Here is a 16,360-nt window from a genome sequence, read left to right as displayed (position 1 = left end):
ATCTTTGCTCAATAGTATGTATTTGTGTTGCTGCTTGTATTTAAGTTATTTGTTCTTATTTTCTTTATTTTAATTATTCCTTTTTCCCCTAAACATAGCAAATACCGAACTACTGAAACCGTGATACAAACCGAACCATGAGCAGTCTGTACCGTTACACCCCTAGCATAATGTATTTGTAACATTTTCAAAGGGTCCCATGACTGAAAAGAGGTTGGGAAACACTGCTTTAGTTGGATAACTGGACAGGCAAACCGTATGGTTTTAGCACTACCAAAGATCCTTTATCAGCCGTTACTGGTGATAGGCCTACTTTGGCCGCGCAGGTTAGTTTATAGCCGGACACTGAAGGTATGGGATGATTTTAGACTAAAAATGATTAATATGCACACACAATTATCCATGAACTTGATAAATATTGCAGATCTATTTCACTATCCACAAACAAATGCCTTTTAAATTGTGTGTGCAAAATTTTATCTGTACAAATAGAGACATAGTTGTGAATACAAAACTTTGATTTTGTATTAATAAGTTAGAATTTGTGCGTGCAGCGCGATGTGCATTTGAGGATCCGGTGACGGATAGGCTACTTTGTATATTTTTATTATTTTTTTGTATTATTATTATCTTTACAACTGTTTTAACAATGCTTGTTCTTAATTTTTTATTCGTCCACATGGTATTCTTTTTTCTCATGCATATTGTGGCAAGCAGCGGTGGCGAGGGACAGTGAGAGCGGGCCGGTGGCGAGTGGTAATGAGCACCAGCTGCGCGACACACAACGGTCTCGTCTCACCATGGCGGAGTGACGGGAGTATAAAGGGAGGAGCAAAGACAGTGGAAGACGAGAGAGGACCAGGCCTGGACTTTACGTTTGTGCGGGCAGTCGTCCGTGAGGGGCTGCCGGCGGTTTACTTTCGTTTTGTTTATTAAATAAAAGTTGTTGAATGTTCGCCGGTTCCCGCCTCCTTTCTTCCCATCTAAGAGTCGTTTATTACACATTTGTTACCACTATTTTAATTCATTTCTATGTAAAGCACTTTGAATTGCCATTGGGTATGAAATGTGCTAAACAAATAAACTTGACTTGCCTTGTTTTATGGTCCTATATGTACAGCAGTTCGGTTGTTGTGCTTTAGAAACTATTATGGCTAGTGAAGAAAGAATAGTTTGATAAAGACACACTGACACAATCTGCTCACACAGAGAATTTATTTAGAGCAGTAACATGATTTTAGGACAGGCCCTAAAGCTTACATTTAATGAAGAAATCCCTCAGCCACTGAAGAAGAAATCAATCTGTCAGTTTCATTCCTTATAGATTATTGATATACACACAGGTGTTTGTGATAAAGAGTGAGAGAGATTTGTTTTCAGATTCTCCAGTCTTCAGATTCCCAGCGCCTCTTGAGTCACATGACCTCCCAACAGGACGTTCCCATCACACACACACTGAGTCAGGCCGTCCGCTGAAACACACACACACACACACACACACACACACACACACACACACAAACTCATCAGCACTGAAAGAGATCATGTACAGCAAGCACTGAATGTTATTCCTCACGTTTCTGCGCGCGGACCCACGCCGCCGCCTTCATGGCCACTAACTGCCACTCCACCTGGTCATCTGCTCTACAGGTGTTCAGCCAGATCAGAGCCAGAACTGTGGCCCACACAGACCCGTCCACCTGGAACACACAACCACACGTCACACACACCGACACAATCATGGCGCACCTGAGGATATGACATCACGTGCCACACCTGCGCTGGCCTGTGATTGGTCAGCTCGTCCTCCGTCTTCCCAAAGACGGCAGCCAGCGCGGCGTTGAGCTCCCAGCATCCGGAGGCCTTCTGAAGAGAGACCAGCTGGAGCAGAGAGTCCATCTGGGGCTCGGGCTCTGCTGACACACACACACACACAGACACGCACGCACGCATGCACGCGCACACAGACACACACACACACACACAGACACACAGACACAGGTTAGGCAGAAGTGTTGTTCTAACCATGTCTTTACTTCCTATGGAGGGGTCAGAGTTCATCAGGAATATCTTCATCTGTGTCTGAAGATGAGTGAACGGCTGACGGGTTTGAACCCACATGAGGGATCAATGGCGGGATTATCAGTTTTGGGAGAGCTGGCCCTTTAAGACCTGCTGTACGTCACGGATCTAATATAATGTTACACATCAGGGGCGTATTACGGAAACATCGTAACTTTGAATCCTCTTATCAGTTTGGCAATTTCAGTTTTGACCTCATTTAGGACAAAACAGGATGTGCTGTGCTTGATGATAAAACACTCGTGAGTAATGACAGAGTCCCACGACACATGATGAGTTAGTTGAGGAACTGAAAGCAACTTTACCGAGGCCAGCGAGCCGTCACAGAGCATTAGCGGTCATAAAACTTTTCAACAGAGCTCATCTAAATGTCCATCTCTGCCGCACTGAAGTCAAAAGCACTCCGCTGTTTCTCCATCGTGACTTTAGGTTGATTACGAACTCGATGTTTCTCAAATACAGATGAGATTTCATGAGATAGGAAAAGAATCCTAAATCTAGATGAGATTTGCTTCTGTAATACGAAACCCTTTAGGAAAGTACACCTCTCAGAAAATATACAAATAAAGATACTTTTAGATGTTTAATTGCCATTGGAATCGCTAGATGAGGACTTAATGAACTCATTTTGAGAAAATTATAGATGCTAATGAACCCAAGAGTATTCCGACTCCTCTTGCCAGCTCGGGTCAACACTGAAGAGAGCCACACTAGGAAACATGACCCTTAAGAAGTGCTCTGACAGTGAGTTTTACTAACTCTAGGGACTGATAAGGGCACAGAATGGGAAGATGGACCTAACCTATATTCAGATGAGATTAAATGCAGAAGCAGCTCAGTAAGTGTTACATGATAACATGACGGCTAACCCAGTCCTGTCCGACTGAGGCATGTTTTCTGAACCTGATTTACCTGGATCGGATAAAGATTCGCACCAATGTAACTCATCATCGGACTCCAACCTCCTGACACCAGCAGATTTACGCATGTCCCGACTACTTACTAAAACCAATCAAAGAATGACATTCAGAAAGAGACAATTAGATTAATATAAAACAATAAAAGAAAAGCTCAGTGAAGGATATCTGGTCTTACTTGGACATCGATAATAATCAAAATTTTCATGCTTCGCCCTTGCTGAGAAAACAGAGAGAAACTGATAAGAGCATGTGCTAAAACAATCGTTCAAACAGTGGCATTCAGATATGGACAAAATACACATTCAAAAGAGAACAAGACAAGTGGAGTGAAGTGTCTGATAGCTGATAGCATTTCTCTTACGCTTTCTAAAAGACATGCAATCCATACTGGGAGCCACCCTGCAACGCATCCTGGAATCCATCCTGGGAGCCGCCATTGCTGAGAATAGAGAGAAAAGCAGATATAAGAATAACAGACACTGTAAAAACACATGAAAACTAAATCACAACCCACTCACACCAAACCAGCTACTAACACACACACACACACACACACACACACACACACACACACACACACACGGCTCAAATCAGTCTCAAGAGCCCCAAAAACTGTAGAGTTTGGTTGCATGACCATTCTTCATTTTCCTGTTTTGATATTTTTATCAAAAAAAAGAAAATGAAGAAGTTTGAGCACTTGAGATGGACTGACACACATATGTGGATAAAAGAAAAACAGTGTGTGTTATTTATTTATTAAATTTTTATTTGAGAGAAAAAAAGTAACAGCAAATTAACAAATCATAGGAGCTTATACAACGTAAGTGATCGGTGACATACATACAGTGGGGATCGAAAGTTTGGGCACCCCAGGTAAAAATTTGTATTAATGTGCTTAAAGAAGCCAAGAAAAGATGGAAAAATCTCCTAAAGGCATCAAATGACAGATTAGACATTCTTATAATATATAAAAAAGTTAGATTTTATTTTCATCATTTACACGTTCAAAATAACAGAAAACAAAAAATGGTGTCTGCATAAGTTTGGGCACCCTGCCGAGTTAACGCCTGGTACTGCCCCCTTTGGCGAGCTGAGACCTGACAGTGTCACGGATAGTTCTCCAAAATGGTCATGGTATGTCCATCTCAAAGGTTTTAAATAACCAGACCCATCTGACCTTACCCCAACAATCAGCACCATGGGTTCTTCTAAGCAGTTGTCTAAAAAACTGAAACTGAAACTACTTGACGCTCACAAAGCAGGAGAAGGCTATAAGATAGCAAAGCGTTTTCAGATGCCAATATCCTCTGATCGGAATGTAATTAAGAAATGGCAGTCATCAGGAACAGTGGACGCTGAAGCAAGATCTGGAAGACCAAGAAAAATATCAGACAGAACGGCTCGCAGGATTGAGAGAAAAGCAAGTCAAAACCCACGTCTGACTGCACGATCCCTCCAGAGAGATCCGGCAGACACTGGAGCTGTGGGACACTATTCCACCATAAAGAGATACTCGTACAGACATGGTCTTCAGGGAGGACTCATCAGAAGAAAACCTCTTCTACGTCCTCAACACAAAAATCAGCGTTTGGCGTTTGCAAATGAACATATAGACAAGCCTGATGCATTTTGGAAACAAGTTCTGTGGACCGATGAGGTAAAAATATAAAGTTTTGCCCGGAATGAGCAAAGGCATGTTTGGAGAAGAAAGGGCACAGAATTGAATGAGGAACCTCTGTCCAGCTGTTAAGCGTTGGGGTGGATCGGTCATGTTTTGCTGCTAACTTGATGCCATCTGTGAAAAAGCTGAAGTTAAAGAGAGGATGGCTTCTCCAAATGGATAATGATCCTAAACACACCTCAAAATCCACGGTGGATTACATCAAGAGGCGTAAACTGAAGGTTTTGCCATGGCCTTCACAATCTCCTGACCTCAGCATCACTGAAAATCTATGGCTAGACCTTAAAACCTTAAAGAGATACTTGTACAAATATGGTCTTCATGGAAGACTCATAAGAAGAAAACCACGCACGCACACACACACACCTTACCCGGGACTGGCCAGCTCTAAATACACACGCACACGCACACACACGCACACGCACACACACACGCACACGCACACGCACACGCACACGCACCTTACCCGGGACTGGCCAGCTCTAAATACACGCACACACACACACACACACACACACACACACACACACACACACACACACACCTTACCCGGGACTGGCCAGCTCTAAATACACGCACACACACACACACACGCGCACGCACACACACACCTTACCTGGGACTAGCCAGCTCTAAATACACACGCACGCACACACACACACACTCACCCCGCACTGGCACACTCCTCTGCAGCAGTGGCCCCTTGACGGCCTGTTTGCTGTGTTTATTGACGGCGATGAAGGCGGTGTGAGTGCTGCTGACTCCGGCCTGAACACTGAGCTCCAGGATGCGGCTCCGGAGGGCCTCTGCTCCTGCTCCACCGACCCGCTCCTCCAGCTCCAGACAGCGGATCGCAGACCGCGCTGCCAGCCGGTGGATCGTCCGTCTGCAGAACACACACACACACACACACACACACACACACACACACACACACACACACACACACACACACACACACCTGTGAACACCCAATCCATATGCCGGCACTGGTGTGTGTGTGTGTGTGTGTGTGTGTGTGTGTGTGTGTGTGTGTGTGTGTGTGTGTGTGTGTGTGTTACCCTGTGTCTTCCGTTGGTTTCAGAGTAAACTGGAGCTGGTTGGTCACTGGTTGATCTTTCAGTCTGTATTTCACAGTTACTGCTCCTTCTGTCTTTCCTGAGCTCTGTGATGAAGGAGGAACAGAAAGTATTGTGAGCATTTGATGATTTTACACTCCTCAGCAAGCTTCTAATACGGGCCAGTGTCGCGTCACATCTGGGTTAGGCAGCGTAGAACTTTCACAGAACCACACAAATCATTGACATGTTGCATTTGGTCTCCAAATGCCCTTTAAATTAGACTAAATTAAAATGCTTTGACCTGTCCCTTCAGCTGAGCGTAGATGATCGCCCTCTGACCCTGGAACAGGAAACTGATGGGTGGGGACAGCACGTCCACCGTAACGCCCTCAGGAACGCTCCAGTCCACAGAGATATTATCCACAGCCGGCTGGAGAGCAAACCGGAGCGACTGCATCACCTGACAGAGGAGGACAGGAGAGAGGGATGAAGACAAAGGACAAGAGAGAGGGATGAAGACTAACCCTGAGCATCTGGAGCTGGTTCTGTCCACAGCAGATCTTACTTTGGGCTGCATGCGTTCAGTGCCGGTGATGAACTGAGCATGACCAGAACCTTCTCTGGCCATTCCTGTGATGAGAGCCGTACTCGCACCCTCACCAATCCCGAAGGAGAAACACCTGAAACACATGAGCGCCTGATGAACTAAACCTGACCCATATCAGTGAAGGAGGAGGAGTGAGACGTGTGCGCAAGTACACACACACACACACACACACACACACACACACCACGCACACACACACACACCACGCACGCACCTGTGAGAGTTAGCGTTGCTTTTCACCAGGTCCAGCAGCTCTTTAGTGTTCCACACCTCTCCATCAGTGAAGATGAACAGCTGAGAGAGAGAGAGAGAGGGAGAGAGAGAGAGAGAGAGAGAGAGAGAGAGAGAGAGAGAGAGAGAGAGAGAGAGAGAGAGTCAGTGTCAGGCTGAGGAAAACACTTTATCGATGATGGGTGATGATGATGATCAGAGAGAGTGTGTGAAGTTTGTCTGTACCTGTCGAGGGTGATCCGGGAAGCAGGGCTGGCTGTAGATGTGTTTCAGAGGCTGGAGGATCTCAGTGCCGCCCATGTCTGCATTCATGTCCTTTACTCTCTTTAGAGCCTCTTCCATCGTAGCCTCGCTGTACACAACACTCTGACTGCAACGACACACACACACACTCTCACACAACCACCACTAACCACATGAGATCATTCCTCATGAACAACTAACATATGATGTTGTATTACCAAAGTTTGGGAGGAGCACGTTTAGATAAGTAAGAATGGACAGCACTCAGCAATCAACAATATATATAATGTGACATTAGAATGAGGTGGCGTTCACTCCGGTCAGTGGAGGTGTTTCTGCCGGTCTGGAGCTTTGTTGTCCCCAATGTCTGCTGCTTGACCTTGTTCTTATGAACCGCCCGTCTTTGAAATTATAAGGATGGCAGCAACCCGAAGCTCACTGTATCCCTCTGCCAGTAAAGCCAGAATTGAACCCTTCTTTTCCTCACTCAAAACTTTCCTTTTCAGCTTTTTTGGCGTGGTCAACAGTTATTTTTTTATTCCACTTATGAGGTATTATTTGAGGTTCTACTGGCACTGTTTTTGCCATCCAGCTGGTCCTACTGCAAGAGGATAGTGAAGACCACAGAACTGTTAGTTACTTTTCCTTATTAAATAAGATTTGGTTCAGGTGATCACCTAATCAGCACCTCTTCCAGTGGAATGAGGTGAGCCTGTGTTGGAATTCAACAGACACTGGAATGGAATGGAATGGCTTGTAGAGATGGGCGTCGGAACCATTGTGTGTGTGCGGGACAAGACCCACCCACTTTTTAAGACCAATGATATTGGACCCACTCACTTTAATCATCTCTAATTCAGCACATGTCTGTTTACCTTGACTACCCCTGAACCGAGAAACTTATTAAGAAACTTATTATTAAACACATGTTAAACGCTTTATTTCCCCTTTTCTAATATTTTCTCTTTTTTTATTGAAAATAAATGCCTTTCCGATGTGATATGTGATGGGGAAAGGGAGTCAAGCGAGTGCGGCAGACGGCGGATTCGAACCTATATGCTCGATCTGCATCAAAACTTGAAGCCATGCGTCTCTAAGCCCTACTCTATAGCCACAGTATATAATTTGTGATTTCTGTAATTTTGTCTGGCCCAATCAATCGTTTAGTAAACGGCACTTTTTCTGTCTGGATCCAGAGCATAATAAACATGCAACTTGTTCATTATCATTATCTGGGAAACTTTTGATGTCTATGGCAGTTAAATGAATATAGCCTTTTATTAGACTATTGGTATTGACTGGTTTGAGGTCTTTTTGGTATAGGAAGGGGATATGGCCTCAAACGCACCATAATGCAGGAAATCACATCTATGAAATAATTTTTTTCTAGCGGAGAACACCCAGACCCCCCGCAAAATAATTTCCCCAACTATCATATTTTGCCTTAGCCGCTACTGACCCACCCACCCATTTGCTTCCGACGCCCATACTTGTAGAGATGATGATTTAAGAAAATATTGCAGTGGCCTCTTAATTTTTCCAGACCTGTATATTCAGCAGTCTCAGCTCAATCCGTTGCCAGTCTATCAGCATCCCTCCACCACCCCTTCTCCACACTTCTAGTCCTAACCGAGCTCCGAGCCCACCCCCCGGACAGCAGATAATCATTCAGCTTTACTCCCGCTAACTGTATGTAAGTGTGAACGGGTTACTGACGGGAAGAAGGACTCGAAGTGCGAGCCGAATCCGTAGATGTTGAAGTAGCATCCCATGGGAAGACTCTTCAGCAGCAGCAGCAGCGTGTCCTAGAGAAGCACATGTGCAGTGAGTGCAGTAACTCAATCAGTCCCTCCCGTTTTTCTGCGATTGCTGAGTACACTCAAAATCAGCAGAATGTCGCATTTGTTTGCAATCCTGCATAATTTGTCATTTCACCGTGAAATAATCACCAAAAATTATTTGGTCACACTTTATTTTAGGGTTCAGTTATTAACTATTAACTAGTTGCTGATGATCATGATTATTACTGGGATATTGTCTGTTTATTAGCACTTCTAAAGCTCATATTAATGCCTTATTCTGCATGAGCTTATTCTACATCTCTTAATCCGACCCAATACCTAAACTTAAACACTACAAAAACTACCTTACTGACTATTAATAAGCAGTAAATTAGGAGTTTATTGAGGTAAAAGTCGTAGTTAATAGTGAATATGTGTTCCCCATACTAAAGTGTTACCAATAATTGACTTTTTTTAAAATGTGTTTGCATTGTGGCGCATGCGCGGTACGTGGTCTTTGTGAAAGCCAAAGTGAATCTTTCTCATCTGCCGTTTCACATATAAGTGCCAAGGACTGGGCGAATTGATTACTTAAGATGAATAAATGACCAAATAAAGGTATGATATACCCGATAACACTAAAACAGAGTTAATAAAAGCGCTGTGTCAAGCCGAATTCGCTTCTGACACACGGGCCGATGTCTGAGGATGCGCTCGCGAGGACAGATATCTGCTCTGTGTATAGCCTTAATGCCCTTGAACAATCAGTATTGTCCTGTTTAACACTGAAGCTGCTCTGACACAATCGGCGTTGTAAAAGCACTGCATAAATAAAGTTGATTGATTGAATAAGTTTGGGACGTGTGACAGTATTGGGTCCGTGTATTACTGTAGGCAGTAATCTTTAAAGTGAAATCACCTAATATAGACTAATCCTATAGTCCTACACCCATCAAACAACAACACCTGAAAAAACACACAGTAGCCGATACTTAAACCTAAAGAACGGTTTGTATCTGTATCTATGTTGTATTTATTTATCCTCCTATCATTTGTTAATTAATTCTTATTTTATGACTAATTATTTACTTGATTAATTAATTATTTGAGAACTTTTTACTTAAATTAGGCAATTGCTTATTGCTGTGATTTACTTGTCCAGATATTTCCCACCCTAAGAGATCATGTAAAGCTGAACCACTGGACTAGCCTTTTTTAGTAAGATACCAAAATAAACTAGATTTGTGCATTTTGTTTGTTCTGTTGTTGGGTATGACTATTGTGCATCGAACATAATGCATAATATGGTAAATGTGGTATCCTAATTATTAAAAAAACAATGCAAAACCTTTCGCAAATTTCTGAAAATTACCACAAAATCAGTCATTTTGATCGCAAAAATCACAAAAAAATATTGCGAAATCCTGGAGGGTCTAAGGGTTGAACGACATCCATTTTTTTAAGGTCAACATTTATGTCAGGGGTCTCAAACTCCCGGCCCGCGGGCCACTTGCGGCTCACAGGATGATATTTTGTGGCCCCCTACTTTACATTAAAGTTTAGTGTTAGTGTGGCCCGCGCGTTGCTCTGAAAACCATTTTTGGCGGAGTCGTTGCGTGTGCCGCGCTTTATGCTTCACTTCGTGTGTGTGTGTGTGTGTGTATGAGAGAGTTAGCTCGGCCCTCTCTCATGCAGTATAATTGGTTGACACCGCGTGATTGACATGACCAGAGGCTGATCAGACAGTTGAAATGAATGTGGTTTAATGGCGCTCAAATGGCCAATCAAATCAAAGTAGGCGGGATTTAATTCTCTTTTGGTCCGCGCACATGCTCGCTCGCGCACGCGCAGCCTTCACACACACAGACGAGTACGTCAATCTATCAAGTAATGCCGTTGCGGAGAGAGACTATTCTTTCTGGTGAAATCACAAAACTAAATTGCACACACACAAATGCACACAAAATGCAGTGTGTCCATGCTCTTAATATACAATCATTGATGAACATTTGAATGAAAAAAACTATATGAGCTGATTAGATCTCTGAACATTTGAGACTATTTACTAAAAGTCTACTACTAGACAACTGAGGAACTCAAATATAAGCAGCAAATGTACGTATTTATTCACTCATGCGAAAAACCTCGGGACTAATAATATATTTGACGACAAATAATGCAAATATTGTTTGCAAATAGTCCTTTGATGCGGCCCAGCCTGACCCAGAGTCTACCTCCAGCGGCCCCCGGGTAATTTGAGTTTGAGACCCCTGATTTATGTGATGAAAGTCGAGTCAACTAGCCGCTGATGCCGTCATTAATGAACAAATAAGTCTGAGCCTCGAGCTGAGACGCGAACTCGGGTCTTCTTGTGCACAGCTATGGCACATGACACAGCGCTGCCCATAAGGTTATTACTCCTACAGTACAGCTTCTGTATCAGTTCTTCTGTCTTATGGTCGTTATATTTCTCACAGATTTCTGCTTGTTCTGAATAAGATACAGATAAGTAGCACAATAAAGATTACATGTGAATGCATTCGTGAGTGATTGCGTGTGAATTAATTCGACCTGCCAGCGTCTCTCTACTAATAGTGAAGCTGTGAGTTTTAGTTATAATGAAAATGTGCTAGAACTTTTCAGTTTCTAAGCTATTTTATTGATAAATCAGTGTTGATACATTTTTGCGCTACTGAATGGTTTTGTGTGAGGCGTGCGCGGTCTCCCTGTGATGTGCGATCGGCTGTGTGTGTCTGCATTGCAATGCAGCACGCATTAGTTTAGCGCGATGATTAGCGATCAATTTTGAGCATCCAGATGGTATAATAAACATGTCTTGTGGAGAGCTCTTGAAGGATGCATTTATTTTTCATTTTTAACTGTTAAAAAAACCGAGCCTGCGTGTCAGGAAATTGCTTATCCTGTAGCGCCCTCTACAGGCCAGCGACTAGTCGACGTCAAGTTTAAAGCGTCATGACAGAGCATTAAGGTCGACTAGTCGGTGCAACCCCTAGGAGGGACTGCTCAATACATCAATATAAATGTCACTTCTGAAATTGTAAGTCTTACTTTAGCACTGTCGATGCGCATCTTCGCGTCTTTCCCATTATGCATCATGCAGTCCATACTGCCGGATCTGTCAATCACAAAGACAAACTCGCCTTGAGACGCCAATGATGACATCAAATCCGCAGGGATCTCTGGGTACAAACTGATCATGAGCACAGGGTCGCCCATCAGAGTCCCTGAAACAGAGATGTGTAACCAGGGTAAGAGGCTGCAAATGGCCTGAATCCTGTATAAAAGTATATTTATTCATGTACAAACAGAAAGCTGCACCTGTGTGAGCCGCGGCCGCTCCGGCCTCCACCACAGCACTGGGCTGATGGCTGTTCTCATAGTACAGAAGCAGCTCCACATCCTTATCAAAGCGGTGACCCGCGCTCAGACTCGCCTGCACACACACTACAGGCTTCAGGACACTGCGACGGTAATGCATAAGAACTGTACACACTCGCTCTCATACACACTCACATTCACTCACTCACACTCACACACACTACAGGCTTCAGGACACTGCGACAGTAATGCATAAGAACTGTACACACTCGCTCTCATACACACTCTCACACACTCACATTCACTCACTCACACTCACACTCTCTCTCACACACACACTACAGGTTCAGGACACTGCGACGGTAATGCATAAGGACTGTACACACTCTCTCTCACACACACTCTCTCACACTCACTCTCACTCAATCACACACTCACACTCACTCACACACTCACTCAATCACACACTCACACTCACTCACTCACACACTCTCTCTCACACACACTCACACTCACTCACACACTCAATTCAATTTAATTCAATTGTGCTTTATTGGCATGACATACATGGGTACATATTGCCAAAGCATTTCACAAAGCAAAACAGAAACACACATCAAACATATTCACATTTATATTTATATATACAGATAATAAGCAATATATATATTATTAATCAGGATGTGTTCACTCAGTACATCTCAGTTTGTGGCATTTATAGATATGCTGTGCTATATAAGTGGAAGCAGGTCCTTCACAGAGTCAGACCTTCAGTTTTTCGTGATGGTGTAGTGACTGGAAGTCAGGGATAATGTGTTGTATTTGCCCATCCAGTGAGTCTCTTAGGGCGGTGTATTTATCACAGTGGAGGAGGAAGTGTGCCTCTGTCTCCACTGCTCCTGATCTACACTCTCTACAGATACGCTCTTCTGTGGGCAGCCATGTCTTCTTATGCCGCCCTCTTTCTATGGCCAGCGTGTGGTCACTCAGCCTGTACTTGGTTAATAACGCTCTGTGTGTTGTGTTTCTGACTGAGATGAGATAGTTAGCCAGACTGTACTCTCTGTTTAGTCCCAGATAACATTGGAGACGGCTTTGCTCTTTGGTTTGATGTTTCCAATGCTGCATATACGCCTCTCTCTCGTTTTTCATGATTTCTTTGATTTCTGCAGATTTTACAGGAGCAGTGGTATACGCTTTGTTCATCAGTTCTGACACCATCACACAGAGATTACTTTTCTGGGTTTGTAGGGCTTTAAACTGAAGATCATCTTTAGAGCTTGAGTGTAGGTGGATCCAGAACTTCAAGGCTCTTTTTTTAATGGTCAGATTAAGGGGCAGTCGGCCCAGCTCCGGCCTGCATGCGTTGTTCGGTGTGTTTCTGTGGACGTGGAGGATGTTTCGACAGAACTCTACATGTAGGCCTTCTACAGGGTGTTTGTCCCAGACCTTATGGCTGAAGTTCCTCGCTGGGCCCCAGACCTCACTTCCGGACAGTGCAATGGGCAGGAGGACGCTATCGAATATCTTTGTCCAGATTCTAATGGGGATGTCTATTTTAAATCATTTCATTCGTATAGCGTGCAGGGCTCTGCGGGCTTTTGCAAGTAATGTTTTAATTGCTAATTTAAAGTTTCCAGTGGGTGTTAAAACCAGACCAAGATAATTATAATGTAAAGTGTGTTGAATTGTGCTGTTGTTTACAGTAAATATATGTTTATGTTCCAGATTTCTGGGGTTCTTCTGAAAAATCATGATCTTAGTTTTTTGGGAGTTGACTTCTAAGGACCAGTCCTGGCAGTATTTAGTTAAGATGTCGAGGTTTTTCTGGAGGCCTTCCGGTGTTTTAGACAGAATTAGTAAGTCGTCTGCATACAGTAAATATTTGACTTCTGTGTCAAACAGTTGAAGTCCTGGACTCTCTGATTGGTCCAATAGATCTGCCAATTCATTAATATAAATGTTAAATAGAGTTGGGCTGAGGCAGCAGCCCTGTCTGACCCCTCGCTGTTGGGAAAAATATTCTGTTCTTTGATGACCAATTTTTACTGCACATTTATTTTCGTTACACATGTTTTTTATCAAGTCATATGTTTTTCCCCCAATACCACTTTGAATGATTTTATAAAACAATCCTTTATGCCAAATGGAATCGAAAGCCTTCCTGAAATCGACGAAGCAAGCAAATATTTTTCCTTCCTTCTTTTGGTGTACATGTTGGTTTAGTAATGTGTGTAGTGTGTGAATATGATCAGTGGTTCGATGTTTGGGGAGAAAGCCAATTTGAGATTTGCTGATGACATTGTGCTGCTTTAAGAAGGCTGAAATCTGGGAGTTGATTATAGAACAGAATACTTTTCCCAAATTGCTGGTCACACAGATTCCTCTGTAGTTATTAGGATCTGTTTTGTCTCCACTTTTAAAGATGGGAGAGATGAGCCCTGTATTCCAGACCTCTGGAAAAAACCCTGAACTCAGAATCAGGTTGAAAACTTTAAGCAGAGCGTTTGAAGTTCAGGAGAGCTGTATTTAAGCATCTCATTTTTTATGTTGTCGGGGCCACAGGATTTATTCGATTTGAGGGATTTCAGTTTTCCACTAAGTTCCTCTTGGGTTATTGGATAATCTAGGGGATTCTGGTTGTTTTTGATGCATGACTCAAGAGCGTTTAATTTTTCAAGGATTTTTAATTGGTTGGGATTATTTAAAGGGTCAGTTTGATGGGTATAGATGTTCTCAAAATAATCTTTCCAAATCTGACCATCTTGTATGGCTGGTTCTTGTGGCTTTGTAGAGTTTAACCTGTTCCACATGCTCCAGAACTGGCCCTGATCAACGGTGTGTTCAATCTTTTGAAGCGTGTTGTTATAATGATCCAGCTTCTTCTGTCTCAGTGTGTTTTTGTACTGTTTCAGAAGCTCTGAGTGTTTGAAGCGTAACTCAGGGTTGACTGGATCTTTGTGTTTTTGATTTGAAATGAGTCGTAGCTCTCGTCGAATTCTTTTACAGTCGTGATCAAACCATTTTTCAGAAGGTTTATGTTTAGTGTGTTTTTTGTGCTTGTGTGGTGTCAATTTATCTAAATTAGCTTTTTTTGCTATATTTTCACAAATGTCATTAATATGTTTACATTTTACATTTTACATTTTTGCATTTGGCAGACGCTTTTATCCAAAGCGACTTACATTGCATTCAAGGTACACATTTTTACATTGTTGTCAATTCTCAATTCTTGCTTTCCCTGGGAATCGAACCCATGACCGTGGCGTTGCTAGCGCCATGCTCTACTCATTGAGCTACAGGAAAGACTGTAGCTCATGTTTAATTGCTAAATTATGAGTTTTTTAGCATGAGTTTTAAACATTAAACATGATTAAACATGAGTTTAAACAAATTAAACATGAGTTTAATTTGTTTAAACAAATTTGATTAAACAAATTTGATTAAACAATTGATTAAACAAATTAAACATGAGTTTAAAAGCTCATGTTTAATTGCTAAATTAATTCCCAGCCGGTTAATATCATATATTGAATTACTAAACGTTGTTAAGGAATTGACTATTTCGTTTGACTTTAATGCATTAATATATGATTCAGCAGTGCTATGAGTCCATCTATAGGATGTGTTGAGTTTGTATAGGGGGATTGGCTTATGTATTTCTCTTGGTCTGATGTTTTCACCTTTAATGGAAACATTGATCTGGCTGTGATCAGACAGGGGAGACTGAGTTTTGACGGTAAATGCACTGAAATTGGAGGGGCTTAGATTGGATAAGGCATAATCTACAACACTGTTCCCGAGATTTGTGCTACAGGTAAAGTGACCACAGGAATCTTCTTTGATTCTACCGTTCAGGATATAAAGACCTAACGTTTAACACAGATGGGCTACCTCCTTCCCATGTCTATTGACTCCAGCATCCTGGTTATTTCTTCTGGGTAGGGTATTGAAGAGGTCTCGGGGCATTTGTGTGAACAGATGTTTATCTCCTGAATTATCAGTGTAGTCTGGTTCTAAACCAGTTCGGGCATTTAAATCTCCACATAAGAGAATTTTCCCCTGGGTTTGATATTGATGAATTTCTCCCAGTAAAGTGTGAAATATCTCTTCGTTGTAATATGGAGAATCTGATGGAGGGATATAAATTCCACAGATAAAGAGGTCTTTATCCAAAATTCCAAGGTTTTTATCCAATTTTAACCAAATGTGGTTTTTGCCTTGCTGTACTGGAGATGTAAAAGGGGCAAGATCATTCTTTATCCATATGACTAATCCTCCAGAGTCTCTGCCACGATGGACTGAGTTAATTTTCCAGGAGGGCAGAATGATCTCAGAGTAACCTGCAGGACACTGAGTGGACACATCGGATCTACACCAGGTTTCTATTAGGATTAATATATCAACATTTGTGA

The 16,360-nt window shown here is 42.6% G+C and overlaps 1 protein-coding gene across 1 annotated transcript in view; it reads right to left on the bottom strand.

Moving 5' to 3' along the window:
- Nucleotides 1-1,225: 1,225 nt before the first annotated feature.
- The window catches only part of LOC137045464 (von Willebrand factor A domain-containing protein 5A-like), a 55,338-nt gene continuing 40,203 nt past the window's right edge, over nt 1,226-16,360 (bottom strand). Inside the window, exons 6-20 of the mRNA XM_067422094.1 lie at nt 11,946-12,060; nt 11,676-11,851; nt 8,542-8,630; nt 6,808-6,952; nt 6,566-6,645; nt 6,310-6,424; nt 6,046-6,204; nt 5,745-5,848; nt 5,352-5,569; nt 3,364-3,441; nt 3,178-3,219; nt 2,995-3,084; nt 1,777-1,916; nt 1,577-1,700; nt 1,226-1,472 (exon numbers count right to left, since the gene is read on the bottom strand). Coding sequence (XP_067278195.1) covers nt 1,393-1,472; nt 1,577-1,700; nt 1,777-1,916; nt 2,995-3,084; nt 3,178-3,219; nt 3,364-3,441; nt 5,352-5,569; nt 5,745-5,848; nt 6,046-6,204; nt 6,310-6,424; nt 6,566-6,645; nt 6,808-6,952; nt 8,542-8,630; nt 11,676-11,851; nt 11,946-12,060 — 1,755 coding nt within the window. The 3' untranslated portion in view covers nt 1,226-1,392. The remainder of the gene's footprint in view (nt 1,473-1,576; nt 1,701-1,776; nt 1,917-2,994; nt 3,085-3,177; nt 3,220-3,363; nt 3,442-5,351; nt 5,570-5,744; nt 5,849-6,045; nt 6,205-6,309; nt 6,425-6,565; nt 6,646-6,807; nt 6,953-8,541; nt 8,631-11,675; nt 11,852-11,945; nt 12,061-16,360) is intronic.

The sequence above is a fragment of the Pseudorasbora parva genome, chromosome 17 (genome assembly GCF_024679245.1).
Source record: "Pseudorasbora parva isolate DD20220531a chromosome 17, ASM2467924v1, whole genome shotgun sequence".
NCBI lineage: Eukaryota > Metazoa > Chordata > Actinopteri > Cypriniformes > Gobionidae > Pseudorasbora > Pseudorasbora parva.
Note: the sequence above shows the minus strand (reverse complement) of the source record. Positions and strands in the feature narration are given on the sequence as shown.